This window comes from Corvus brachyrhynchos, unplaced genomic scaffold (genome assembly GCF_000691975.1).
Source record: "Corvus brachyrhynchos isolate BGI_N302 unplaced genomic scaffold, ASM69197v1 scaffold136, whole genome shotgun sequence".
Classification (NCBI taxonomy): Eukaryota; Metazoa; Chordata; class Aves; order Passeriformes; family Corvidae; genus Corvus; species Corvus brachyrhynchos.
Genome location: NW_008239080.1, coordinates 9,137,008 through 9,164,752, shown reverse-complemented (window position 1 = coordinate 9,164,752; position 27,745 = coordinate 9,137,008). Strand labels below are relative to the sequence as shown.

Below are 27,745 nucleotides of genomic sequence, written 5' to 3'. Positions count from 1 at the left end.
TATTTTTCACCGCAATTTAGATAAAATCATTGCTATTGAACTCAAATATGCACAAGATTAGTTGAAACCAAGCATTGAAAGTAATAGTTCAAATTATTTCAATTTTAATCTCAGAATATTATATTGAAACAGAAGAAAAATCTGATGCATGCTGCAAAATTCTTGCATTTATTGAAGGTTTTGTACATTCATGAATACAATTATTTTCAAGTATTGTTCTCATCCTATGGATTACTCAAGTCTTGTCTTCCCCTAGGTTTAATTTTTAACAAGCATTCACAAGAGCTGTCACTTTTTTTAGTGAAGTTGAGATTATTAACATAAACCAAAATCAAATATAATTGCTTAAAATTAAATCTTTGGTTTAACGGGTAAGTGTGCCAAGTTAGCTTATGGAAAGTCAGTATTAGAAATTAAAATGAACTTTGTTTCTTGAGAATATGCTGTCCCAAAGCTATCCAAAAGCAATTCTAACTGAACCATCTTTGCAAGTCAATAGGGAGAACAGAAAAACTTAATTCTCCATGCAGACCGGAAATACGGAATGTTCTAGGAATACATTGCAGTCCCGAAGTATCAATTTGTCTGTGTGATACAGAGTTCTCACTCCAGTACCAGCAGTATCTGTTTAGACAGCTCAGTGATGAATGAAATACAAAACAGTCACCAAATGCATAATTTAAGCATGTGCTCTGTGAACAAAATTCTTGCAGCATGCATGAAGTCTTATCAAATGATTATGCAAGAGAATACCATCCCTCAAGTAAAAAAGTAACAATTATGCCTGCAGTGACACTTAAGATCAGCTATTGTTTTTTGAATATATACACAAGTGTGCTGTTGCTAAGAAGGGCAGCAGTAATGAGTACTTTAGAAAAGAATTTGAGTTGGCTGGCATACAGAACTAAGGCAGCATTTTCCCCGATTGCCTTTCACCCTGGGGACTCAATTGTAAGTTACAGTGAGAGTAGACAGAGATTGCTTTCTCTCAATGACACCTGTCAAGAGTTACATGGGAAATCAATTCTGTCAGTCTTGGTTTAGTCTTCTGAGAAAAGCTGGAGAATGCTCCAAGTCTGCCCTGATAACTTCGGAACCTCACACTGAGTAGATTCAAACCCTTGAGCACAAAGAAGTTAAAAGATCATGTCAGAGTCTTCTAGGGCAGCTTTCTGTTAAAAAGTTGAATGAGCATCAAAAAGTACGTAATTCACAGTATTTCATTTCTTGTTCTCACTCTCTCTGTTTTTTCTTGACAGAAACAATCTTAAGCTTCTTTTATAAACTTTCATATCTGATCAACAGTATTTTTAAACTTTTTTTTATTTGAAAAGTATTGCATTAATGTTGATGTCTAGAACATGTTTAGGGAATGACACTCTAGAGTGAATGAAGAGTAGAGAATTCACTCTGATTTTATGACAAGTTTTTAAAAATGCTGGCTATAAAAAGAAAGCAAGCAGTGCTTGTGAAAGCATTATGACAAAATTTCCAGCAAATGGAGTTTTAGTAAAGATCAATGCAAAGTCAACAATAAACAAGAATGAAAACTTCTCAGATTTTTCCAGGAATTACTATAGCAAAAGAAAGATAAAGTACTTACCTATTGCTTTCCTCTACATGTGTTGTCTGCAAGCAAATTCATTTTTGGGCATCTATGTGCAAGTAGTGTTAACAGAACAGCTTTTGTCAGAATAGCACAAACTCTGGGGTCATGACTTATTTTCTTCATTTTAATCAGAACTTTGTTTTTCACCTGGATGAGGAACTCTTCAGTTGCCTCGAAAGAGGTTTATACTACCTTCTGAAATGTCTTTGCCTGATTTCCTGGCTGGTTTCACTCCAGAGAGGGGCATCTCTGCCAGATCAGGGGAATATCTCAGACACCATATGGCATCTCCCATGGCACCTCACCTCTTTATTTAGGAAACTTAGTCAAGTACAAGTTATCCTTCTGAAGAATATCAACATACTATCAACGTGAACAGATTAGGTTTATCTGACATTTAAGTATAAAAAAGTCACAACAAAGGGCTCCGACTCTGGAAAAAACAAAAGTGAATAAAATGCATTTCTCAGCTAATATGAATCTTTGACTCCACCATAGATGGAAAACAGCTTGAATTCAGAGCTGCTTTATCTTTGGATGAGAAGAATTGGTCGTCAGTCTCCATCTCTCACACCTTTCTATCAGCTGCCATCAGAATTGTTATTTTTCTTGTCAGTGGAAGAGTGGAACGTATTACTACTGGTTCAAATGACATAGCCACTAAAGAGAACACGATAAAATTAGCGATTCTTTGTAGATACTGGATTCTCGATAAGACATAAAAGTCTAATTAAACTTTTCAAGAATCTATGAGTAATGAAATAAAGATAAACCTTTCAAGTTAGAAATTCAGTACAAATCCAGTATAAATAAACAGACCACCTGAATTCCTTATTACTAACAAATAACCTGGACTTACTGATACAGACTAGAGAATGTGAGCTAACTCAAATGTTTACAACTTCGCCAAATGGACCTTCCCCTCAAAATATTTCTGGTCTTAAGAAACACACTTCTAAGAGGAGAAAAGCTTTTAAATCTCATTTATAAAAAGATAAAAAGAATTCTGAAGGAAACAGTAGCAAAAGATATCCACCTTTCCTGATACAGATCATGAATATGAGTCTGCCTTAATACGGGCAGAAAGTGTGGTGTTTAATACAGCAGTTCTTACTTCAAGTATAATGTATGGCAAAATGACCTGCAGCACAATCAGGAGTGCAGAGCCCTGATGAGACCATCTGATTTGGTTCCCATTTTGGTGGTTAAGAGTTATTATGAAAAGTAGACAGCATGGAGATTGGCTTTCTGTGCTTCCAAAGAATAAATAGAAAGTGGTATCAAACTGCTAATGGAAAAAAATCCACAGTGAACTTACTTGGCTTAGGATTTAATATTTTCATAACTAGTTCTGGGGTAGCACATTCAGGTTGCACCAAGCTCTACTCAGGCAGGTTTGCAGAACAGAATAGAGATCTGGGTATTGTAATTTTTCTGATGCCATTTGATTCCAGTTTAAAGGCAAGTAAACTACTTGACCTGTTCTTTATCAAATAAATAAAGGTAAAGATAGAATTCATTTGGAGAATTACAAATTATGAACTTTAAATTATACTTCACTGACCTTCACATTCCAGAAGAGTTTATTGCCAATCTTTAAAAAATACTAAATCTATTGAAAGGATTAAATATAAAATTTTAAACAGATACCACTGTTTAAATAATTAAATAAATTTGGGGGTTCTATCTCACAAAGTACCTAAACATCATAACATGCCATTTTTTCCACTTGTAACAGAAACAGTGGAACATAGTTTTTCCAAGGCATGGGTATTTTAAGAATTATGTTACCTCAGAACACAGGTCCAAATCAAATGCTAAAAAAATAAATGTACATTTTAAGAGAATAAAGGTTTTACTTGGTGAGCCAAAACAGTCAACCAGAACAGATAAAAGCATTTTGGATTAGGGGGAAATATCATTGCAAAGTAATTCAGTGCCTTCAGTGCATTTACGATATACAAAAATATTAAAAGCCTTTGTCTCATACAAGTTTTTGTCATATGGCTCTCAAGTAGCAGATATGATCTTTTGTGTGCATTACTTTTTTCTTAGCCAAAAAACCCCATATAATTGCCTTGCTAAATATTCTGTCACTGATTACTTAGTTAACCTGCTATTGACACAACAGACAGAAGCAATGTATCATTGGAAAAGGGTGCCTAAGAACTGCTCCAGCTTTATTTTCCGAAAATATCAAGGTTTCCTATGCATACATAACAGCTCAGTTTCAACATAAAATAAAACAAAACAAAACAAAATAAATAAATAAATAAAAATAAAATAAAATAAAACAAAATAAAATAAACTTCTTCAATAGCTTCAAGCAGCAATCTTTAATTTGTAGTACTTCATGTACAGTCTCAGCCAAATGAAGCAATAGCTTCAAGCAGCAATCTTTAATTTGTAGGACTTCATGTACAGTCTCAGCCAAATGCCAAGTTCATTATTGACTCAGGTGAACTCAACCGAGGTTTGAAAGAAAGGTCATATGTAAAATCTCTGTTGAATTAAATGATACAGGTTTGCCAGGAACATCAATCCTTTCCCAGCAGCATATTTATTTAAAGAGCTGGAAGATTTACTTTCTTTGTAAACAAATTCATAATTCATTGCTAACAATGAACTTTAAAACAAATGTTTTCCACCCATTAGATAAAAGGCAATTTTAGAAGTAAAGGCTTATGCCAGAAGAAGTGCTATTGCCTGTTTAGGTAAGTTCTAATCAATTCACTGAGACCAAATTTTGCATAGGAATATTATTGTCGGTGTATTTATATAGCCTTTAGTCATAAACTCTACAAAAATACTTGAACTTGGAATTGACAACTAAAGAGTTTGCCCAGGGCTTTGTCCAGTTAGGTTTTGAATAGGAATGGAAACTCCACAATATCTCAGGGAAATTTATTTAGGTGTTTTACTACCCTCACATTTAAAAAGCTTTTCATTACATTTGGTTTTGTGTCCCTTGCGTCATGTAGTTTCAGTGAACACCACTGAGAAGTCTGACCCTCTTTTTTTACACTGTCGCTTAGATAGTATAGATGATAAGCAACATTCCCCTGAGCCCTCTCTCCCCTATGCTGAACAACCCCAACTCTCTCCTCAAATCACAGGTGAATCCATGAGAAAAGTTTGTTTCTCTCAAATGTGTTTAGGAAAGGGCAGAATACACCAGAGAGAGAAGGCCATACACACACACATACACACACACACAAATAGTGAGAAGCAAAAAAAGGGGCCACTGAGTATAGAGGAGAAGGCAGTGCATGAGGGAGTAGATACTTTCTGCAGCCTGCAGAGAACACGTGCAGAGAAGAGAATTGAGAAGGAACAGCAGAGAGAAACTGCTACATACTAACTGCAAGGTCAACCCACCACCCTAACCTAAAATAAGAAACAATACCAATTATCAAGGCAATTATTACAACACTTAGTTTTTCATATAATTGAAATAAGAACCCCCCAAATGTCTAGATCACAGATGCATATATTAGGAGAATGGTATAGAACTACTAACACTGATATGCTTTAACTGAAGTGGATATTGAGTATTCCCTTTATACTACAACTAAGTATCTTCTGGTGCACAAATACATTTACAAGTTATTGTTACTTTAGATAGTATATTCCTCTCCAGAAGGAGAGGTTTCTTGGACAAATTGCAAACTTCACAACAACTTTTTCAAACCCTTTAAATCCGTTAAACTTGGTCATGGCGGTGAGCAGCTACAGTGCTATTGTGATCAGCAGCAAAGTGCTCTGGGTTCTAGTGGGGTGCACAGAGCAGGTGACAAAATTAGCTCATGATGGAAGAGATACAAGATGGTTACTGAAAAATATATGCTTCTGTAGAGAAAGAAATACTGAGTGAAGAGAAGAACGAAGTGAAGAAACACTGAGTGAATGGCAAAAGTCCAGCTTCACACCATTTGCATGAGAATAGACACAAGTGTAAATACTCAACTAAGGGAACTCTAGGCCACTCCATTCTGGTAGGAGTTTACCATTCTCAAGTGAATGGATCTTGGGAGAGTTGCATCTATAATACTCGCTCCTTTCAGAAAACCAATCTTCCTAAACAAGATTTCAGACCATAAATTGGCCTGGATCAAACTCAGATTCATGTGAATAAATTTAAAAAGGACAATGAAAGTAGACTGGAGAGACAACTGAAATAATGTTGCAGTAACTGTGTCTTAATTCTTATGTTCTTTTTGTAAAATCTGTCTTTGCACTGTTTTGCCTTGCTTCCACTTCGATTTGTTTTCCTTTTAATAGATGTAATGGAGTTCAATGTAAATAGCTGAATAACTCAGCCTGTAAATGGGGTTAAACTTCAGTAAAGCTGTTCAATTTCTGCCTCTGACAGTCAAACAGAGCAGATTCAAATTGCATCTATAGTATAAGTGAAAAAGTTTCCAACAAATAAAACCTTACTTAAATGCCTCACAGATGAGACAGACGAGTTTGTTCACTTAAGTCTAGCAAAACAAAACAGTATAAAAGGGAAAAAAAGTACATGAGCCTAAATAGGAACAGTTTGCTAATTCTTGTTTGTCTGTTCCAATAATTATATTGTTATGTTAGTTAACTCACTTGAATAAATTCTGAGGGTAGTAACTGAGGGAATTGCCATCTCTTTATTGTTTTAATGAGAATGAAAGATCTAATTCCACACACACTGAGCTTGAAATTGCATCAGCTATCTCTGAAACATTATGATGAGCTAATCACTAAAGATAATTATTATTCTTAGGAAAAACAGTTGTAATACAATAAGATTTTTAATAAACCAACAGGTGGAGATAATAAAGGTACAATAGCTGAAGTTAAGTTCTTATTATATGATTTTTAGTCCCAATGTTGTATCCTTAGAATGACTTTTCTGCCTGCAATTTCCTTTCGCCCATAAAAGACAAGTTACAGAGAACAAAAAGCATAGTACTTACACTGATTTAACATTTTTCTAGTGAAAGAAAATACTCAAGAAAAGCTTAGTAACCATTGCATTTCTGGAGAAATTTTTGTGTTCTATTTCTTTGCGTGTTCCATAGCAGACATAGCCATCAGACGCTTTCAAGACACTAAGCATTTTTAAATTTGTTTTTGGTTTGCATATTTGGAAATTAGAACTGTTATTAACATTTAAAAATGACCCCAGAATTCCAGTTTTGAATATGACCAGGAACAACATTTGTAAATTAGAGCCATTGAAATACATTTCCTTCCAGAGCCTTCACAAAAAGAGCACTGGAGGATATAGAGCATCTCAAAAAGTTTTCCCCAGGCCTTTGAAATCTTTCGGTATATCTTACATGATTTACCTCATGTCCTGCCTTTCACTTCTCTGTCAATTTGTATTTATGATTTAGTCAGAAGATACTCAGTCTGCCTCAGTGATTCAAAAGAAAATGTTTCACAATATCATTAAATATCAGTATCCTACTGGATTTAGCATTGAGAAAGTATGTACTATAGCAGTAGAAGCTATTTTGGGGCATATAAAAACAATAAACTAGTGAACAGATTTTAGGTGTCTGATAAAGACATTGGTGGAACAGACCAAAGATGGGCTGTTAGCTCCATATTCTGCAACAATAGACAAACGTTAAAGAAAATAAATAAAAACAGTGGTCAAAAATGGAAGGAGTAAAACCAGGTTAACTTCAGAGACTTTTAATCTTAATTACACTACTGCGATCTGGATAAAGAATTCAATCCAAGAATTGTAGATTGTGTTTTAAAATGGTTTTTGTTTGTCCTTTCCTAATATGTAAATTTGATACAGATTTCCTCATATCACAAAGTTTTGCTGCATTCTCATATATCTAACATGCCCGTCTTACCCATAGCACACCAGTAATGAAGCTCAAATGTCTTTGCAAAAAAAACGAGCAGAATTAAATCCTACTTTATCCCTTTTCTTTTGTGGGGTAAGAAAAATCAGGTTTCACATCTCTCAGGTATTGCTAGGAAACAAAATAATTAATACCGTTTTGATACATACATATTCAATTTTATAATTACCATTTATGGAAACTGTACTAAAATGCAGCTAATTCAGGCTAGACAGGCAACTCCAATTTATTAGTGTAATGTAACTTTTGGGATACAAAGTTCACTTTATATGTCTATAAACTAAATGCTGGTGATTGCAGTCTGAGAAGTTTTAGGTAAAATACTGAAAAGCATAGGCTTCCCCAACACTCAGCCCTAACAACAATCTCCAATACAGAAATGCAGAAATTTAAATAAAGGTGGGAATAAATTCCTAAAGGACAGACTTGTGAATTATATCCCAGTATTTTGAGGCAGGGTAAAAATTTCTTACCTCGGCAGTTGGGTAAAGGGCTACTCCACTGCCCATTGCTTCGACACTGTGCTCGAGAAGCACCCTGAAGCAAGTATCCAGCGTTGCAAGTAAAATTTACCACATCGTTTAAATTGAACTCACTGCCATTAGTCATTCCGTGAGCTGGATTCCCAGGATGGCCACATGTGATTGCTGTTAAAAGAAAAATAGCCAGGTTAGCATCTAAGTGAAAAGTACTGATCCATGGAATCACTTGCAGGTTGGAGCTCTTTTGGTGTTTTGGCTCTTAGGTTTTTATTTTTTTTATTCCCTTCTGAATTTGGCTTTGACATTTATACAAGACATATAAGAAAAAGAATAGGATATATTTATTCAGAATTCTTTACTGCCAGGAGAAAAAATTTATTTTTTTTTTAAAAATCTTAGAACGTACTTTTTACTTTATGTTGAAAGTTGTAATAAAAATAAATTTAAATCTCTATTTTTTATTTATATATATATACACAAAATATATGCATTTTCATACACATCTGATATGTATTAGACCTTTAAAAATGCATATAAAAAGTCCTACTAATACCGATAAAGGAAAATATTTATTCCCAGCAAGCTTAAACATGTAGTAGTGCCAAATAAATTTGATGCACTATTTCAGAACATTCTGGAGTTCTGAAGCATTACAGTTTCAAAGATCTTGCATTGCTTTACTGAAATAGTGATTCTTTTAATCTGATTTTCTTATGACAATAGAGAAGTCATTTTTGGGAGTAAATCTTCCCCTTTTTATATATTACGTATGTTCATTTTGCTAATACAAAACTTGTACAATAAGCTTATTACGGTCAAGCTCTAGCTTTCCATGTGACAAGATGTTAAAATATTATAGGAAAATATAGAAAAGCATAGATACTGACAATGCAAAATCAGATTGTACATATACACATGCACAAACAGAACTTCTCAACTCTGTGCTAGTGTTTTATCATACTTGAATAAATAACCTGTACACAGGTTTATTTTTTCTTTTGATTCTGTTGTGCTGCTACTCATGAAGAACTAAGCAGGAATCTTCTTACTTCCTATTAACTCTCAACAAGCAGCAAGTGGAAAGATCCTTCAGAAAATACTTGGCTAAAGTGTGGTCCAACTCGTTATCCAGTAAAGAGACAGGGAAAGACCTGCGTGTCACAAATTTGGCAAGATGAAGGAGGCTGACTTTTAGATGAAACTAAGAAGCTTAAGTAGTCATGGGTGGAGAACTACAAAGGCTTCCTTAGATATTAAGAATACAATGCCTGGTACTTTACAAACCTGAAAATCCTTTCAAAGTAAATTAAAAATATAAGAAGTTGTGATCTTCTGTAAAAATCTCACAAAATAAAGACCAATTTGGGGCAAATTTTATAGGGTACTGCCCCTAACATCTTTGTAATATCTCTGCCATTGTATTGGATCTACCTGAGATGGATGTCTTACAGTGCTGTGCTTTATATCGGTAGCTAGAAAGGTGTTGATAACACCCCAGAGCTTTGTTACTGCTGAGCAGCACTGCACAGCATCAGTGCTGTCTCCCCAACCTCCCACCTTCCCACCAGTAGGATGGGAGTGGTCATGACCTTGCAAGGGGATATAACCAGGTCAGCTGACCAAAGGGATGCTCCATACCGTATGATGTTTGCTCAGATGTAAAAGCTAAGAGGAAGGAGGAGGAAGAGGCAAGGCAGGGTGGCAGTGGGGAAGGAGGGGAGGCAGCATCTGTTCTTTACATTTCTGTTTGGGAGCGACCATTACACATGCTGAAGCCCTCTTTCCCGGGAAGCGGACAGACATTGCTTGCTGATGGGAAGTAGAAAATCAAAATCTTTCTTTGCTTGCACATGCAACCATTCCCTTTTGTTTTAGTAAGCTGCCGTCTTGCTTTCTTCCCCTGTCTTTCTGAGGAGGGAAATGAGAGTAGCTCAGTAAACACCTGGCATCCAGCCAAGGTCAACACACCACAAACATATTTCTAGTTCATGCTCCACAATGCTCAGTCAGAAGAATTTTTTAGTAGAACACATTTCTAGCATTGATGAACAGTATGTTTTCACTTTACATCTCAAAAATAACAGTCTGATTTGTATGAGTATTTCTTAAAAATAAATTAATTAAAGGCAGAAATTAATCTGAATTTTGGATGCTGACATAAAACAAATCCTTAGTCTGTCAGCATTCTAAGCAAAAGAGAACTATGTTGTAATGGAAAGTGTTAGGCAACCCCTAATAACAAAAACTGATGCCAGTTCTTCTCATAACAGTAATGATAACATCCATTTAGGAAGAAACAGCCTCCTGTCCCTCCCCCCCTGCCCCAAACCAGCTTTTCACCTTTCTTTTTAAGGGATTTTATTCACTGCACAGTCAAATGAATGCACAAATAGTAATAATGCTAGCTAGTGCCATTTTTCCTTTGACAAATATAAATCACTTGAAGATAAAAATAGTATTTTAAAAGGACAATGACACTTGGCAGATATTTCCTGCTACCGTATACAGCTAGAAATTTTTATTTTACCCTAAAAAAAAAATACTGAACATTTAGAAATCTAACATGGACTAAACAGAAAAGCTGAACATCTTAGTGACTCTCTCTGTGTAGACAGCAATACTTCTGTCTGAATTGTAGACATCTTAAAAATGCAGCACTGAAATAGTTGATACAAATGCTCCATTAAAAATAACAAAAAAAAAGTATAAAAATGGGGCTCATTAATTAAATTGAAACGAAAACGAAATAAAATCAACTACATACTAAGGTAGTAAAATAAAAAACAGATGAATTGGACTTGACTGATTAAATGGGTGATGGTTCAGAAAATGTCAGATAACCCGCCACACAAATGAAGAAGGAACTAGAGACGGAAAGACTCTGCAATTCTAGCAATTAATTATGTGATTTTCAAAAACAGGTGAATTAAGAAAATATTAAAGGCTATAAAAAGTTACCATCTTTTCTACCAGATGTAGCATAACCCAATGCCATGCCTTGGCTTGCATTAAGTCAACTTGAAGCTAATTTGAAAAAAACGGGCAATCACCATCAGAACTGCACAAATGAACACTAGTCCAGCTTTGTTCTCTGAGAAATGCAAATATACAAAGGAATTTTTTACTCCTGGTGAAAAAATAGGGGAGAGGCTCAGCAAGCCCACGGTTGACATAACAACTATACCTGGACAAAGAGAAAATGACAGATTAAGTTACACAGCTGCAGCCTGCTGTTCAAACCCCTTCAGTGTCTATGCCATCCTGTTTCTGAAACAACAGAAATCAGGAGTTACTGAAAATATTAACAAGTCCGTGGTAGGTTAGAAACTGGATCGTAACAACCCCTGTAATTGACAATAGGTCCAATAAATATCTGATCTGAGCACAAACACTTTTGAACATCCAATCCACTGTTAATGCTCAATTATGTTTAAAATAATAGCAATAATTCAGTGAAAAATGAGTTTTACTTACGGACACAAACAGGAGTTTGTCCAGACCACTTGTGATCCTGTAGGCAAATTCTGACAGAAGTACCAACAAGCCGAAAGCCAGGATTACACTGGTAGACTACAGTGTCACGATAACTGAAACCATCTCCACTAATATGACCATTTACAATTGGGTCCGGAGAGCCACAGTGACCAGCTACGATAAAAGAAAATCCCATTAAAAATGTGTATTTTGACAAGACTTGCCAAAATTTACAAGAAAAAAATCGAAATTTCAACTTTCCTTTCAGTAAACAATATCCTTAGAGTCAACTACTGCACTGTGCAGAACAAGTTCTCCGGTATAAAACCTACAGATGATATTTCTTTGACTTTTTTGAAGAAGAAAATCATGAATTAGAGAAATGAGAATTCAATTATCAAATAATAGTATGGGTTTGAGAGTTAAAGACCTCACACTTCTCTGAAGAAAAAGGCAACGTTACTAAGGCACTTCACTGTAAAAAAAGAGCAGAAGTTGGGTATTTTTGCTGGTACTGACCAAACTGCAAAGCAATATAAAGAAGAGCTTACTATAATTTTGACATTAATATGAATTTATAAGCATTTTCCAGATAGATGAAGGCATGAACAGGAAGGAATATCTGCCAGCACTCTTTGCTCCTTATTTCAGCTGCTGTTAAAACAGTACAGAATGCATTATTCCAGGATAATAGCAGTCTTGGCACTGAGGAAGCAAAGTAATGATTTAGTTCAGAAAACTATTTCTCTTTACTAATTCAGGAGGAGAAAAAAGTTCTTTTTTTGTGGTGACACAGATTAATTAAAACTGCAGTAATTTAATCCGAAACTATGCTAAATCCTCATTTTGAGAGGTGAAGACTGGGACCTAAGGCTCAAGACTGCAGCTACAGTGGGTTGTGTGTATGTGATCTCTTCTGTTTCATGCAGGCTGTATCCATCAACAGCAACCTGTTTGTAACTTTTCTTTGGGGTTCAAACTCCTTTCTAATAAAGCCCCTTTAATAATGCTAGAGATTGTATTCATTCACACCTAATGGCTCCTCTAAAACATTAGAAGGATAAAACATATACCACTTGATTAGGTTTTTTATACCTACAGGATTATTATAAAAATCCTAACTGTAGAATTGCTGATGCCTCCAAGAAGACATTGTGGTATTGTTCTGCAAATTTGAGGAAGAAGTATGAACTTTTCCCTTTACGACAGAGAATATGGCAACAGAGGATGTGGAAAGCATATTTTTCTCCTTGAAATGCGTCATGGAATAATTTACCTTATTGTTCTCAGTCCAAATTAGTAATATGCTCACCTTTACCCTTCTCTCTCCTCCAGCCTCACTCAGCCTCTCCTTGTCTAAAAGATACTCCAGCCCCTGGCCCCTAATGGGTCCTTCCCCTGAACTTGTTTCATTTTGCAATATATCTCTTCTATGGTGGAGGACACAAAAACTACAAACAATTTTCCGCGTGAGTGCTGAAGAGGAAAAAATAACCATGACCTGCTGACTACACTGGTGCTAATACACTCCAGTCTGTGATATTTTTACTGCAAGGCCACACTTTTAACTCTTAGTCAGCCTCTCCACTCAGTCACCTGGGTGCTTTTTGTAAAGCTTGTTTTTACCCAGTCAGTTCCAAGAATACTCACAAATGGCATTATTCTAGGCAAAGTGCAGGATTCTGTATTTGTCTACCCTGAACTTCATGAGCTTCCTGTTGGCCCATTCCTCCAGGTCCCTCTGTCTAGCAGCACTACAATTCACACATCAACTGTTCTCCCATCATTTGGTGTCATCCTCAAACTTGTTGCATCCCAATTTGTTATCCAAGTGACCGACAGAGACTGGATAGTATGGGCCTTTGTATTCATCCTCAGTGTCCACTGGCTCCTAGTCACACTTCGAATCAAGAAACAATACCCTTAGATTTTGCTGGCTCAATTACTTTTCCATCCATTTTGCAGTCCCCCCATCCAGTACCTGTCTTCTCAATTTGGCTACAAGGATACAAGGGGAGATTGTTTCCAAAGTTTTGCTACAACACAAAGTGAAAGAAATCTACTGTTGAAATCTACACCTCAGTCACTGGAAAAGGCAGTAAGATTACCAAGGTTTGCTTTTGATTCCTCCATCTTGCCTGTTCCCAATTTTCTTATTATCCCTATGCCTAGAAATTAGTTCCTAATATTTACTCCCTAATTTTTTTCCAGGGACTGAGGTGAAATAGAAAGGAATACATTTGTTTTTTTTTAATTTTCTAGATCTAAATCGTGAAGAATTGAAAAGCAGTAGCTGCATTGAAGACAAACACAGGACCACAGGGAATTTCAAGTAAAAAGATAGATGAAACGTGCCACCTGGCATAAAGAAAAATACTATGCATTTTCTCTTAAATGGGGATTTAACAAGTTGCTGGACTTATTATGTGAGACATTTCATTTACAGATCATTCCACCAACTGTATTTAAGGATTTTTCAGGGAATTTTGACTCATTTAAATTAACTATTCCAACATATCAGGAACTGAAAGAGCACTGCAGTGACACAAAATATATGTAATTTTCTCATCAACTAAAATTAAAGAAAATTAAGAAGGCTGTGAAGGGATTTTTTAATAAAATATGCCCTCAAGAATTTAGAAAATTATTCACATGCATCAAGGTTGGTTCAGTAGTTTTATTCTAAAACACCTGGAAAGCAAGATATAAATAATTCTATTTTTTTAAAATACTAATTTCAAATATAAGCCAGTATCATGATATTATACTGCAGTTTACCTATGAGTTATCAATTAAAGGATTAGATATTTTTACACAAGCACAGTCAGCAGCAGGATATTTTCAATAAATCTAAGGCATTATATATATCATATAAGTAAAAGATGGAATGAAGTAGATTATATTTAACTTTAGATTTTAAGAATGTCCTTGACTTGTTTATGTGTAGTTTTGCACCTGAAAGTCATAAAAACACAGGAAAACACACTGATCCATGATTAAGTGCCACTGATTTTACAGATGGAGTCAGGCAAATTTAAATGCTTCAAATTTGCCCTATGTCCTATATGAACCTATGGTCACCCATACACATAAAGCATGCATAAAAACACATAGGTTTTGTGACTTATAGTTGCAAATACTCTTGGAAGGAAAAAAGGGAAAGATACATAATATCAGCAGTGAGAGTGAGTGAAATTGAAAGGAATCTTGCCTAACAATTCATATTTATCCTTGTATAACTAATAAAAAAATACATGTAATACTAACAACCTGAAGATTTAGGACTCATATTGAGCCTTAGACTCATTAACTACAGTTCTTGGTTTTAGCTTTCTTTAGAGACAAATAATAAGGGTTTGACAAACCATTTCCTGAGATACAGAAATTAGTGTACTCATTTAGACTGAAATCATAAATTGATTCTACATGGATCAGTGGGTAACATAAAGTGATACCTATTTTCACCTATAACTGTCCTGAATTATATTCATGTAGGTACAATGTAGACAAAAAGCATCTGTAAGTCATAATTCCTTTGAAATGGAAAGGCTCACTCAGAGCTCCCTGGGTGTCTGCCTTCTGATTTTCACAGGCTTCAGGTAAGTCTTAAAAGCACCTCTGAAATAAATTTGGGGCATGTTGTCCTTGAAATTTAGGAATATTCAACTAGCAGAATTCACATCATCCAGCTTTAAAATTTAAGAATTTACCTTTCCTGGATTGCTCTCTGGAGGAGCCTACATAGTTCCATTGACCTTGGATTGTATTCTAAATTGCATCTATATTAAGTGTCTGAAGAACTTGATATTAGTATACCTTATGTGAGAGAGTGTAAGAGAGGGAGAAAAGGGCTTAGCAGCAGAAACAAAATTTTCTGCAGCATGCATGGGGTAACTCAAATTTAGACTTTCACACTCAAAACTGTACAATATTTTTGTCACTATAGAGCTTGTCTGATTTTGAAATAGCGAAGACTAAGTAGTGATTAACCTTCCAGCTCTAAATGTGATCTTTTTTGTCTGGTGAGGTAGATCCATGCATTTAACAGTTCTAAGCAAAGGGCTTCATTGAACAATAAAATCAATCAAATAGGAACTGAAGTCCATCTAAGTTTTCAGAAAAAGAATTGGGAAGCATCATAAGACAAGCAATGCTTTTATTGCAGTAATAGCTCCTGCAAGGGGTCCTGTGTTCATTACAAATGAGATTAGATCTATAAAAATAATTTAAAATGCAGAATGCAAATAGTCAGGTGGGAAAAAGTTTTAGCTGTAAGGAGATTGTAGTAATCTATACCAATTTCAGTGGGGATTTATAAAAAACTGAATTAGACAAAATGAATAGTATAACACACTGGAAAAACCTAGAGAGATCATAGCTCTTTTTTTTTACAATAGAGTTTGTATACTCGGAACAGAAGAAATGGCTGTGGAAAACACTCTTACACATACAAGTTTTGGGCTGTTGGATATTCACAGCTGCAGTTCCAACATATTTAAATGTCAGTCAGCCTCACTTCAGGGATAACCTGACACCAATAGATAGCTGATGTGTTTTTAGATACAAAGCTCCTGTATACTTACACTGTGGAACTGATGAACTTATGCACGTAAAAAAGTAATGCTGATTCATAACACTCCCCTAAACAGCACCTAAGTGGAATTTTTTTCCTAGGTAAAAAAAGTTTATTTTACTTCTTTATTGCTCTAAATATCAAAAGAAGTAACAACTAGTGTACTCTGCTTATGCCTACATCCTATGCTTATGCTATCCTATGCTTATTTCCTACATCAAAATGACATCATTCTTAATACCGGATATTTCAAATTAAAAAATAAGGTATGAAAATATATCAAATAAGAAAAGTGTTCTTCATTTTCAAGAAATTTTCCAGAAACAACTGCATCTTGCTGGGAAGTCACTAACAATGAACTGACATTTAGAAGTTAGGTTAGTTCTATGAGACTGGTCACTACCTTTGACCATTCTGTATCTTAAGAGACAATATACTCTAAAACTATATTCACAAAAACTGAACTACAAACATTACTGTTGCAAAATGAAGGTGTCAATCAGGAATACATAGTGAAAGGTTACAAAATCTTAACTCGGATCTGAGTTACATAATTCCATCCTATTTTTTTTTCTGAAAATATTCTGTCTCTATTTTTTTTTTTCTGCTGCAGCCTAGTATCTGTGAGAGATTGAGATGTTAATGGTTAATGGCTCAAACATTGTTAAGATCATTGTAGGACCTTACTCACTATGGCAAGCTGTATAAAAAAGCCACTGCTCATGTGTGGTCATCAAACCTTTCCCCCACATTCGAAGCCTCTTCAAATTCCTGGAAATCTGGACAGAAAGTTAAGCCACCTGATGGGAACTTGAGATAAGATAAAGGTGGTTCTATTGCCCAATTATCTCAGGTCTAAGAAGTAAACAAGTCTGGGGGAAAAGAATGTATCCACAAGGAAAGCCAACTCAGCAGCTATGCTAAAAATCATCTCTGTCTGGGTCTGGGGCAGGGAGGACATAGCCCACAGACTCATTTCTGAGGCCTTCTACCAGAGGACTGCATGTGATCCACAGTGTAGCAAAAGCCATTGTAAAACTCCTCCACCCAGGAGAGATGCTTGGACATTCCCATGTATACCTGAACATAAAGATAAGCATGGAACACTGTCTTTCTGCTAAAATGGCATAGCGGGGCAGCAGAGAAGAAAGATGCTTTTTATGTGAGGTTGAGCTCTGAAGAGGAAAGCAGAATTCCTCTTTTCCTGAGAACAACTGAGTACATTCAGCTATAAGGCAAGAAGAAAATCTGCAAAATTAAGGCAGACAAAGCAAATAACATATTCCAGAAATAAATATACTGTCCACAACCAAGAATAAACCCACTGCTTAGCCTCAAATGTTACTCAAAAAGGGAACCTTTTTCTTATATGTCTGTATTAGGAGTGTAAACCAATATGAGTGAATCTGAAGAGAGCAAGAGTTGAGGTGAGAACTTTATGTCCAAACTATATAAATCTCAGCGTTTGAAAGAGATTTTGGCTGCCTCTTGTCTGCTTCCCCTGACTGAACACTCAATACGCTGAACACTCAACTGTAGTTGGAATGCACCAGGAATACTCCTAATTGAAGATTATCTTGAAGCTTAGTTTCATCACACACCCTGGTTCACAAAGAAAAATGCTATGTGGATAATTATTTGAGTCACTTAAAAACCATACTGGTTTGAAAAGCATTACAACGACATAAAATACAATTTAATTTCTAATAAAAAGATAAATGCTAGTAGAATAGCACAAAATCACATTCAGTATACAATATTTTCATATTTAAGGTACCTTTATTTATCATTGATTCAAAAATGTTGTTGCTTGACAAGAGCAGAATTCCAGTTCTTGATATTGTTTAAGACAAAACAAAACAAAACAAAGGACAGAAATTTGGGGTTTTTACCTAGGCATTGGGTTTCAGTACCACTCCAGAGACCATTTGCCAAGCACTCTCTCACATGAGAACCAACTAATGTGTATCCCGTGTTACAAGTGAATATTGCAGTAGCTCCATACACTGTTAAGGTTCCAATCTTATTTCCATTTGGTGGAGATGGAAGACCACCACAGGAGATAACTAGGAAAAAAAAAAAACCAACAAAACATACTGAAATATGAAAATGTTTTTCATAATTTTTTAGACTGGAAGAAAATACATCACCTTGTGTTTTCTTAAAAAATAAACATAATAAGAATAAATACAAGAGTTGTATCCCATTGAAAGGGCTTAAAATTATGCTGGATTTGGCAACATATGTTCTAAATCTAAAAATTCTTTGGGATACGTGCATACCTTGACTGCAGCCAATCCATATTTCTAGTTCTGAAACAAGGGTATTACATGAATTCCTGAGGAGATTGTGGTTATATTCCATGTGAACATATCCATGGCTACTCCTCAAATACACTTACTTTCCCTGGCCATTTTAAGAGTTGTGTCAGTTTAAAGGTATTATGTATCTTTTTAACACGTAGTACTCTGAATTGTTATGAACTGTCTTTTTTCTTATTTCCCACTACTATTCATAAGCATAGAGCATATATGATAGTCTGCTTGCTAAAACAACAAATCTTCTGGTTTTGCCAGACTAGACTTGACCAATTATCTCAGAAACTTTCTGTAACATCAGCTACAACCCACAGCAATTGCACACCACATGAAAAATTGTGTTTCAAGAATGTATCAAACTCTAACTTAATTAACAACATTCTGTAATTTCTTTTATTTCTAAAAAAGTATATCAATAATATTGCAATTTAAGATGCAGACCAATGTCTTCAAGAGCTTCAACTGTATTTTATCATATGTTAGCACAAATCATATGTTTACTTTCAAAAGCATCTTGATCACAACTAAGCTTCCTATTTGAAATCCCAGGGCCTCACTCTTACATATTTTAAAGTGTTCACTTTAGAAAACAACATGGAATTGTTTAGAATTTGGATAAAATCAAGTACCAGCTACTACGCAGTTAACTAACTCAGTCATAATCAGAACATATATGATCATAGTTTCTTATGTACATTATGTGTCCAGACATGAGTAAGACTCATTTTGACTATGGTCAAGTCACATTAATGTAATTTGTGGAGTAGCCTAACTTTATAATTTCTAATGTTAATGCTGAATATGAATTACATTTTTGTTAAAAAAAGAAAAAAATCAAACTCTATTCCTAAAATGGAATAGAATGAACTGTTCTAAACACATTTATTGGCTTTAATTAGAGATTACAGTTAAAAATACCTAAACTACATTAATAATGAGCTATCTCGTGATTTCTTAGGCATCTGTTCAGCATATTCTTAAAAAAATAAACTTACTAATTATCTCTCTCTTAATCCAGATTGCCCTTTAATTTGAAGTTTTACAATTCCTTTAGAGACACTATGTACAAGTAGACATTGATAAATATGATCTAAACCCCTTATCATCAGTGTTTCAATTAGCTTTCCTTCTGCTTCAGAAAATAAACAACTAGAATATATATTTATACAATCTATCCTTATCACGTGAATGACATAGAGAAAGTGAGCAGCAGACTCCTCAAAATACTCTACAGTGTAGTTCTGGATCTTAATGATCCACGTCCAATGGAAATATTACTGAATATCTCTTGGGGGATGAAGTTTGCTATAATTAAATACTAATCAGTCCTCTAGCAAAAGGCAAAATAATGTACCTTTCTTATAAATTAACTAATATCTCTTCAATCAGCAACTCCCTGTGTTTCTCTATCTAATACTTCGCTTTTGGTTAACTGCATCTGATGTGGATCACCCCATTTTCTACTTACATAAAACTTCTGTAATTATAGATGGTGGGCAAGAACTATCTTGTCAAAGACTTGTCAGCAGCTGAACAGTAGCTGCATATTAGGCAGCATATCAAAACTACATTTTTGAGTATGTATGAACAAAAAGAAAGGGACACAATTGCAGTTAACCGAATTTAAAAAATAACACATTGTAAAAGAAAAAAATGAAGTTTTGGAAAAAATTATTAAGACTTTGGCACTGTAACCCTTGAAATCTGCATGATTCCACTGAGAACGCCAAGGTTCTCTAAAACTTTAAACATCCAAAGCCAGGGTTGGTGTAATTTATGGCATTTTTGTATGAGGACACTGTAAAAGCTCATATGAATGTTTCTCCAACAGTACAGTTTTAATGCTTCACCTGAGGTCAAAGCAATATCATCTTCTAATCTAACTCTAATCTGGAATCTTCTAAAGTAATAACATTTTCTCCCAGTATTTTCTACCTACTTATACACCATCTAGTTGAGTAAATACAGATTGATCTCTTGCTGCTACTTCATTGGCTCTTGTATGAAGCATATTGTACTTAACACCTAAGGAGCTGGAATAATTTAGTTTCAAGTTAATAAAAATTTCACACTTTTTTACTTATTGGAATGTGAGAGCAAAATAGTTTTTTAAAACCTTTATTTATAGAAGAAAATATATGTATTAAAAAGCATAGGATATTCTTTAAGCGAGTCTGTTCCTTACCTTTACAGGTGGGCCTCTCATTGCCAATACTCCAGGTTCCATTAGTCCTGCACTGTATGAGTCTTTGACCCAATAAATAATATCCAGGAGCACAGCTGAGCATGACTTGAGCTCCATAGTCATTCAGTGACCCAGAAATCAGTCTCCAGACAACATGTTCTGAGAGAAGAGTCTCTATGCTGGGGCAGGTTACAGCTGTGAAGAAAGGACACACACATATTGGCATTCTGACCCTAAATTTCTTTACAGGTGTGTGTCTTACCTTACTGGCAGGTGTTTCACTATCTAAGATTTAGAATATCATAGTCATTTTGTGTTACAGTGCGGATACTGTAACACACGTGTCAAACAAGGAGGCCCATGGAAAAGAAATATATATGGACAGATCCTTGGTAGATGTTTCAGAGATGTTTATTTCTCCACCCCCAGGGCGGGGGCTCGGCCGAGGAACTGAGGCAATCCCGGGACCCGAGGGTCCCTGCCCGCGCAGGGAACACAAACCAACCCATGGGAACGAGGCTGAGCAGGGGCAGGGAAACCCCGTGTCTCCCCCCAGGGCCCCTCTCCCAGGGCCATATGGCAGGGGGGAAGGGCCCCAACAATTTTGGAAATACAAGTTCTAAGAAAAGCAATTCTCATACAGTGAGTATTACAAATTGAACTGGAGTTTATAGTATATTTTCATTTAGTGAGATGCAGTGGAACAATGACGTACAGTTATGCTCTCTAATGACATTTATTAAAAATTTCAGAGACAAAACACATCACAGACTACAGTGGATGTAAAAGGGAAAGCAAATATTGCTTTGTGATGTTCACAAAGCTTGAAGAAGTTCTTAAAACAGGTTGCCGTAAAAGCTGCTAGCACACACTGAAATGCTAATTACTATAAAACTCCATATTGTGGGTATACAGGAAAATTATTTCATTCCAGCTTATAAGAGTTTAAAAAAAATTGATGATATTTAGGAAGATTTTTAGAGTTATTTCAGTTCTGTTGCTTTTAGTATTTCATATTTTGTAAGAGAATGCAGTTACTGACTAGAACTATAGTTTATGTTCTTTTTTCAGTTTCAATTTGACGCTCTGCAATTTAAGTCCACAGAATGTTTACAATATTTACAATATTGACATGGATTCTCTCTTAATGTGCCTATGACTCTAGACTAGTGTTATGGAAATATTTATGATTATTTAAATAAGTTATATTTGTTATCTTTTACCATGTTATTCAGGATTTCCCTGCTGTAGAAAATGTCTGGGTGAATTAGTGACTGTTTGTGTCACTAAGTGAGATTCACTAAGTAAATATTTTAGAAAAAACTACTACCCCAGAAACAGATGAGAAAAGCTATACTTTCTGAGGAAAATCAACCAACCAACAAAAAAACCAACAAAAAAGTAGCAGAAATTTAGTTTCTTTATAAGTTGCTTAGTGGAAGACAAAAGCATTAGGAGGAAGTATGTAAAAATCCCAAATGATGAAATAAAAAGAAAAGTCTGCTTCTCATTTATGCTACAATAAATTAATACCATTCCACCAGGGAAAAGACTAACAACCTGGCAAAATAAATACATAAATACATACATACATGCATATTCTCTAGACTTCACACTGTCTGAGAGGTATAAAGTGATTTTATCACAAGTATGAATGTATGATGAAAGAGACTAGTTCAGGCAATCACTGAACTAAAAGGAAAGTGAAAGAATCAAAATTCCTGTAAAAATTTAGATGCTAATGCTATAATTATACATCTACATTTTCCAATATTTATCTTACCCATTGCAAATTTTGGCATTCAGGAAAAACAGAACTGAACACAGCATACCTATGAAGATGTGTAAGAGGAGAAATAATTTGAAGAACTTTCAAATGACAGACTATAATGTTATATTGATTTGAAATGCAGAATATTTTCTTAGAATTTTTTTTTAGTATATCTTAGGACGGATTGCCAGTGTACAATCACTTTGAAACTTACTAGGTTTTCACTTGGGCCTTTATAACAATATTTTCACTACTTAAGAACAGTATCCCAAGTTAATAGAGGACTTCCTACTCACTAATTTAATTTATTTTGGTATTGATACTAAACTGCATTTCACAGATATAGAAAGATTATAAACTGTAAACGAAGAAACATTTTCCTTATTTGTTGTTAAATAAAAAATACATATTGAAGCACTCTACTTAACATCTTGTAGTGAAAATCATATAGGTCTTTCAGAAAACAAAAAATATGCTAAATAGGAACTTAATGCCTTTCTAATGTTAATGCATATCCACTGTGACATTTTTATCACTCCTCCTTTCAAGCAATAGTTTTATTGGTTCTTTCAAATATGAAAGCAAGCTTCTTATTTAGTCTAATGGCAACAATTTTAGTCTTAACCATAGGACATATCTCAAGACAGGCTCAGCTATTTCGCAATATGTAAAGTCGCATAGATGTTACCTCTACATACTGAGGTCAGTATACAATTTATTCTTTCTTTATCTATAGATACACTTAGATTTGCAAGCACACTTTACAAACAACTATCAGATTCTAATGCATGGATGTACAGTTTCTAATTCAGGATGTTCCTGAATACAGAATATACTTCTAGGCTGTGTTGATGTAATCAACTAAAACTGCTGCTTGAAAAATTTTAATTTTACAGGAATTGATTTTGATTTATTAAATTCCTTATCCTTCAAGAAACAAGAAAGCGACTATTAACAGATGGTTGATTTTGTGCACATGAGTTGTGAATGAGTGCATCGACTTGCCTCTTATGGTCAGTCTCTTGGAAATTACGGTCTGGACACTATTTAAATTCTCATTTGCATAGATGAAACTCTATAAGGGATTATCTCAACTTCTTGCAGATGTGAAGATGTTCTCTTACTTCTCCAGGCATTTTTATACAAAAATGTATGAATAATATTTATTTACATAAAATACAGGTCAGAAAACATAATTATAGTTTGAAATCATGATTAAGATTATCCATTTTAATGACATGAAAATCTCCATATATTGATAATTCTGAATAGACTCAAAAGCAGGGAATTCATAATGACATATAATTACCATAAAAAAGAGTTGTTATAAAGCCCAGATAGACAGATCTATCAGGTCAATGTGTGGCTCTGAGACTGGCATAAGCGGAAGAATTTGGGGTTTGTTGACCATGGGATGATCTACTCAACACCTGGTCTACTGACACCTGATAGGATGCACATTTCTCAGAGAGGAAAAAGAGCTCTAGCACAGGAGCTAGCAGGGCTTGTTGACAGAGCTTTAAAGCAGCTTGGAAGGGGGAGAAGGAAAATACCGGGCTTTGCAGTCATGAGCGATGGTATGGTGTGCCAAAACTGGAGGAAACAAGCACTAATGAGATCCCTCAATCTGCTTCACAAGGTGCAGGCTACAAAGTACCACACTTAAAATGTTTCTACACATGCACACAGCATGAGTGAAACAAGACAAGCTCAATGCTTTGCCCCAGTCCCAGTCTGATCTCATTGGCATAAGTTAAACCTGGTGGGATGAGTCCTGTGACTGGAGTGTCCCCTTGGATGGTTACAGGCTCTTTAGGAGGGATAGGCAAGGCAGAAAAAGCAACAGATGGTGAGGGGGTGGCACTGATGCAATAGAAGGGTTAGAATTTATGGAGCTCACAGTTGGAAATGGCTTAGTTGAGAGTTTCTGGATAAGAATCTAGGGACAAACAAGTAATCTGAATGTCATTGTGGGAGTCTACTGAGACCTACAGCTACAAAGATGATGACAATGAATTATTCTTTGAGGAACTAAGGGACGCTTTCAAGTCAACTGCTCTTGTCCTTATGGGGGACTTCAACTTGCCAGAAATTAACTGGGGGAACCACACAGCTGCTACAACCCAGCCCAGAAGATTCCTAAAAAACCTGGATGACAACTTTGTGGAACAGGACGTAAGGGGAGCTGGCTTGGAAAGATGCCCTCCTTGATCTACTGCTTGTCAAGAGAGAGGATCTCATAATGGAGGTGGAGATTTTTGGCTGTCTTGGCCACAGCGACCACGAAGGGACTGACTTTAAAATTTCTGTTGAGAGGAAGGAAAGTGCCAGCAAAACCTCAGCTCTGGAATGAGGAGAGCAAAATTCACCCTGCTCAGGGAACTAGCATGGAAAATATTTTTGCAGGTGTTGGGGTCCATCAGTTCTGGTCACTTTTTAAATATTGCCTCCGTAAAGGCACAGGAATGTTGGAAGCCAAGCAGGTGAGGCAAAAGGCTGGCTTGGTTGAACAGGGATCTCCTCTTGGAAATAAGGCAAAAAAGGAAGGTATATGCCCAGTGGAAGCAAGATCAGGTATCATGGGAGGAATAAAGAGATGCTGCTTGACACTGTAGGAAGAAAATTTGTCCAGTCAAAACTCAACTGGAGTTGAAGCTGGCTAGAAATACTGTGGGCAATAGAAAGAATTTTTTTCAAATATATTAATGGCAAAATCAATGTAGAAATAACATCAGCCTGTTACAGGATAAGGACGGTCACCTCATGAACAGGGATATGGACGAGGCAGAGGTGTTTAATGCATTCTTTGCCTCATCTTCAACATGGATGATGCACCATCCATGCCCTGAGCTGGAGGACCATGACTACGAGAATGATCAAGTTCCAGTTGAGCCTGAAGTTGTGTGTAATCTGCTGCTCCAGCTGGATCCCTACAGATCTATGGGACCTGATGAGATTCATCCACGAATCCTCAAAGAGTTGGATGATGTCATTGCAAAACCTCAATCGATGATTTTTGAGCAGTCTTGGGAATCTGGAGAGATCCCAGCTGACTGGAAGCTGTTGAACATTGTCTCAATTTTCAAGAAAGGCAAGAAGGAGGACCCCAGAAACTACAGGCCTATCCGTCTCACTTCAGTGAAAAATTTTACTCCTTTACTGCTCTAAATATCAAAAGTGAAAAATAATCTTCATGGAAAAGCTTATTCTGGGAAGTATTGAAAAACACCTGAAGGTTGGTCTTAAAGAGTATCTTGAATATTGTGACTCTGAGTGTAATTATTTTTTTCAAAGAAATAAAAAAGACAAGTAAAACCTTCCTGACGGAAAAATATCTCAAATACAGGAACTTGCTATTTAGCAGTACTTGCTCTTGTTATTTTCAAGTGTAATAGCACATGATACTTGATTGCTATTCCCCAGCTGGTAGCTAACCAACCACAAAAAAAGGGAACGGGCGTTTCTGACTTGCTATTTGGTGAACTTAATGCAATAATGACCTACATTTTTCAAATAGAACCTTTTAAATAACTTCATTATTAGCTCAAAAATAAGAGCAACATTAAGGTGTATTATGTCTGAGATACTGGTGTGGTTTAAATTAACAAGTATTAGTAAAATTAGAAGACAGTAAGAAACCAAGTGATCCTGTACATAACGGAATCTATGAACAAAGACCTAAGAACAAAATTGGATCACTTGAGCAAGTTGATATTTCAATATGCTGATAGAAAGGAAAAAAATTAAGCTCTTTGTGTTGGTCAATATATTCAAACAGGAAAGGCTTTTAAGCCTCAAAAGAGATAAACAAAAGGATCGTGTGGTATTCAGTATCAGTCTGTCAATCCAGTCAGCTATATCAAGCCAATCTGTTATCAGTCTAATGTATCTAGACTAATTAAAAATTGCTAAATTAATGAACTATTTTACTACAGTTCATTGAATTAGTACTCCACGTTACATACCAAATGCTGAAAAAATACTTCAGAAAATACTTACTGACCTCAGGATTTGTTAAAGAAAATGGGTATGATGTTCTGAATATCTTAGCAAATAAAAACCACCAGCACAATATCTATGATGAGTTGATGGCGAATCTTTGCCTGTTTATCTTAGCAAATTTGTTTTTGCATTTTACTACAACTAATGTTTTTTTTCCAGAACTACTTATTATTCTTAGTTCTATAACTAGATATTTTCCAAACATGTTGAAAATTATAAAAAATACTAATTTATAAACCTAAAATTTGTAAAATTTATAATTCTTTTTCAATTAATTTCTAAAAAAAAGATGTCTGAACCATCACTGTTACAGCTCAGCATACCACACCTTCAAAAAAAACATCTACAGTGAAATCTGCAATATGCAGATTACAGAAAACTGCCATAATCTGCATATTAACTGTTATTAACTGCACATTGACTGTTCCTTAAAATATGTGAAATTTGATGAATTAGCACAAGCCAATGAAGGACCCGATTTAAATCTATGAATAACTGTACTAAAGGAATAGTGAAAAAGAGCAATAAAGTTATGCAGTTATAGGGACTATCTCAGCCAATTAAGACGTTAGAAGAATGAACCATAAACTCAATTTTCTAGGTTATGCATTCACATACTTCTATGAAAAGGAAAGCAGTAAGAGCAAAGGCTAACTAGAGAGACATGGATTTGACAAGTAGACCAATCAGCAGATAAAGGCAAACCTTGTGAAGCTCAGTAAGGTGTCAGAGATTGAAATAGTTCATGCCTCAAACATTGATATAAAGTTTTGCTCATTATAACAAAAACTGTGTAAAGAAGCTACAACCAAAGAAGCCTCCCTGAAGATACCTGACTGGGACTTTGGACTGTAAATTAAACCACTAAGATTAGATAAAGGGAAAACCCTTTCTTAATCGTCTCAGGCCTAGGAAGAAACGAACAATGCTGAAGGAGAAGAATGCATCTACAAGAAAGCCAAACACAGCAGAGATTCTTCCCTGGCTGAGTTTGGGGTGGAGGAGACTACAGCCCACAGAAGCTGGGTTTACACAGACTTCCCGCCAGAAATGAGGTGAGGGAGAGGAGGTTTCAGGTGTAACCGCTGATCAGAGGCAATAAACACCCATCCTCCCTTACACAAACTGGCCCAGCTGTAGAAACCCCTACCCCACAGACCACATCCATGGGTCATTCACATGAGAGGCAGCTGAGGGGGTGTCATAATCCATCAAAGACCTCCTGAAGTGCCCCCCAGAGTAATTCCTAAAGCCTTGCACCACAGGACTGCATGTAATGCAACAAACCTGGAGTCTGTTGTAAGAGACAATGGAAATCTCCCGCCCCCACCCTGGGAGGTGCCTTGGTTTTCCTACGTAGCCTGAGCATATATTAACCCATCAGATTCTATGCTTTTTGGTGGGGGGAGGGGGAAAAAGAAAAAAAAAAAAAAAAAAAAAAACATTTACCTCCAAGAAAACCAGCGGGAG

At 35.6% G+C, this 27,745-nt stretch overlaps 1 protein-coding gene across 1 annotated transcript in view; it reads right to left on the bottom strand.

The window, feature by feature from the left end:
• The window catches only part of CSMD1 (CUB and Sushi multiple domains 1), a 1,107,925-nt gene that overhangs the window by 43,382 nt on the left and 1,036,798 nt on the right, over positions 1–27,745 (bottom strand). The window contains exons 51-54 of the mRNA XM_017739215.1: positions 20,503–20,697; positions 17,892–18,065; positions 11,427–11,600; positions 7,944–8,117 (exon numbers count right to left, since the gene is read on the bottom strand). Of these exons, the coding sequence (XP_017594704.1) occupies positions 7,944–8,117; positions 11,427–11,600; positions 17,892–18,065; positions 20,503–20,697 (717 nt within the window). The remainder of the gene's footprint in view (positions 1–7,943; positions 8,118–11,426; positions 11,601–17,891; positions 18,066–20,502; positions 20,698–27,745) is intronic.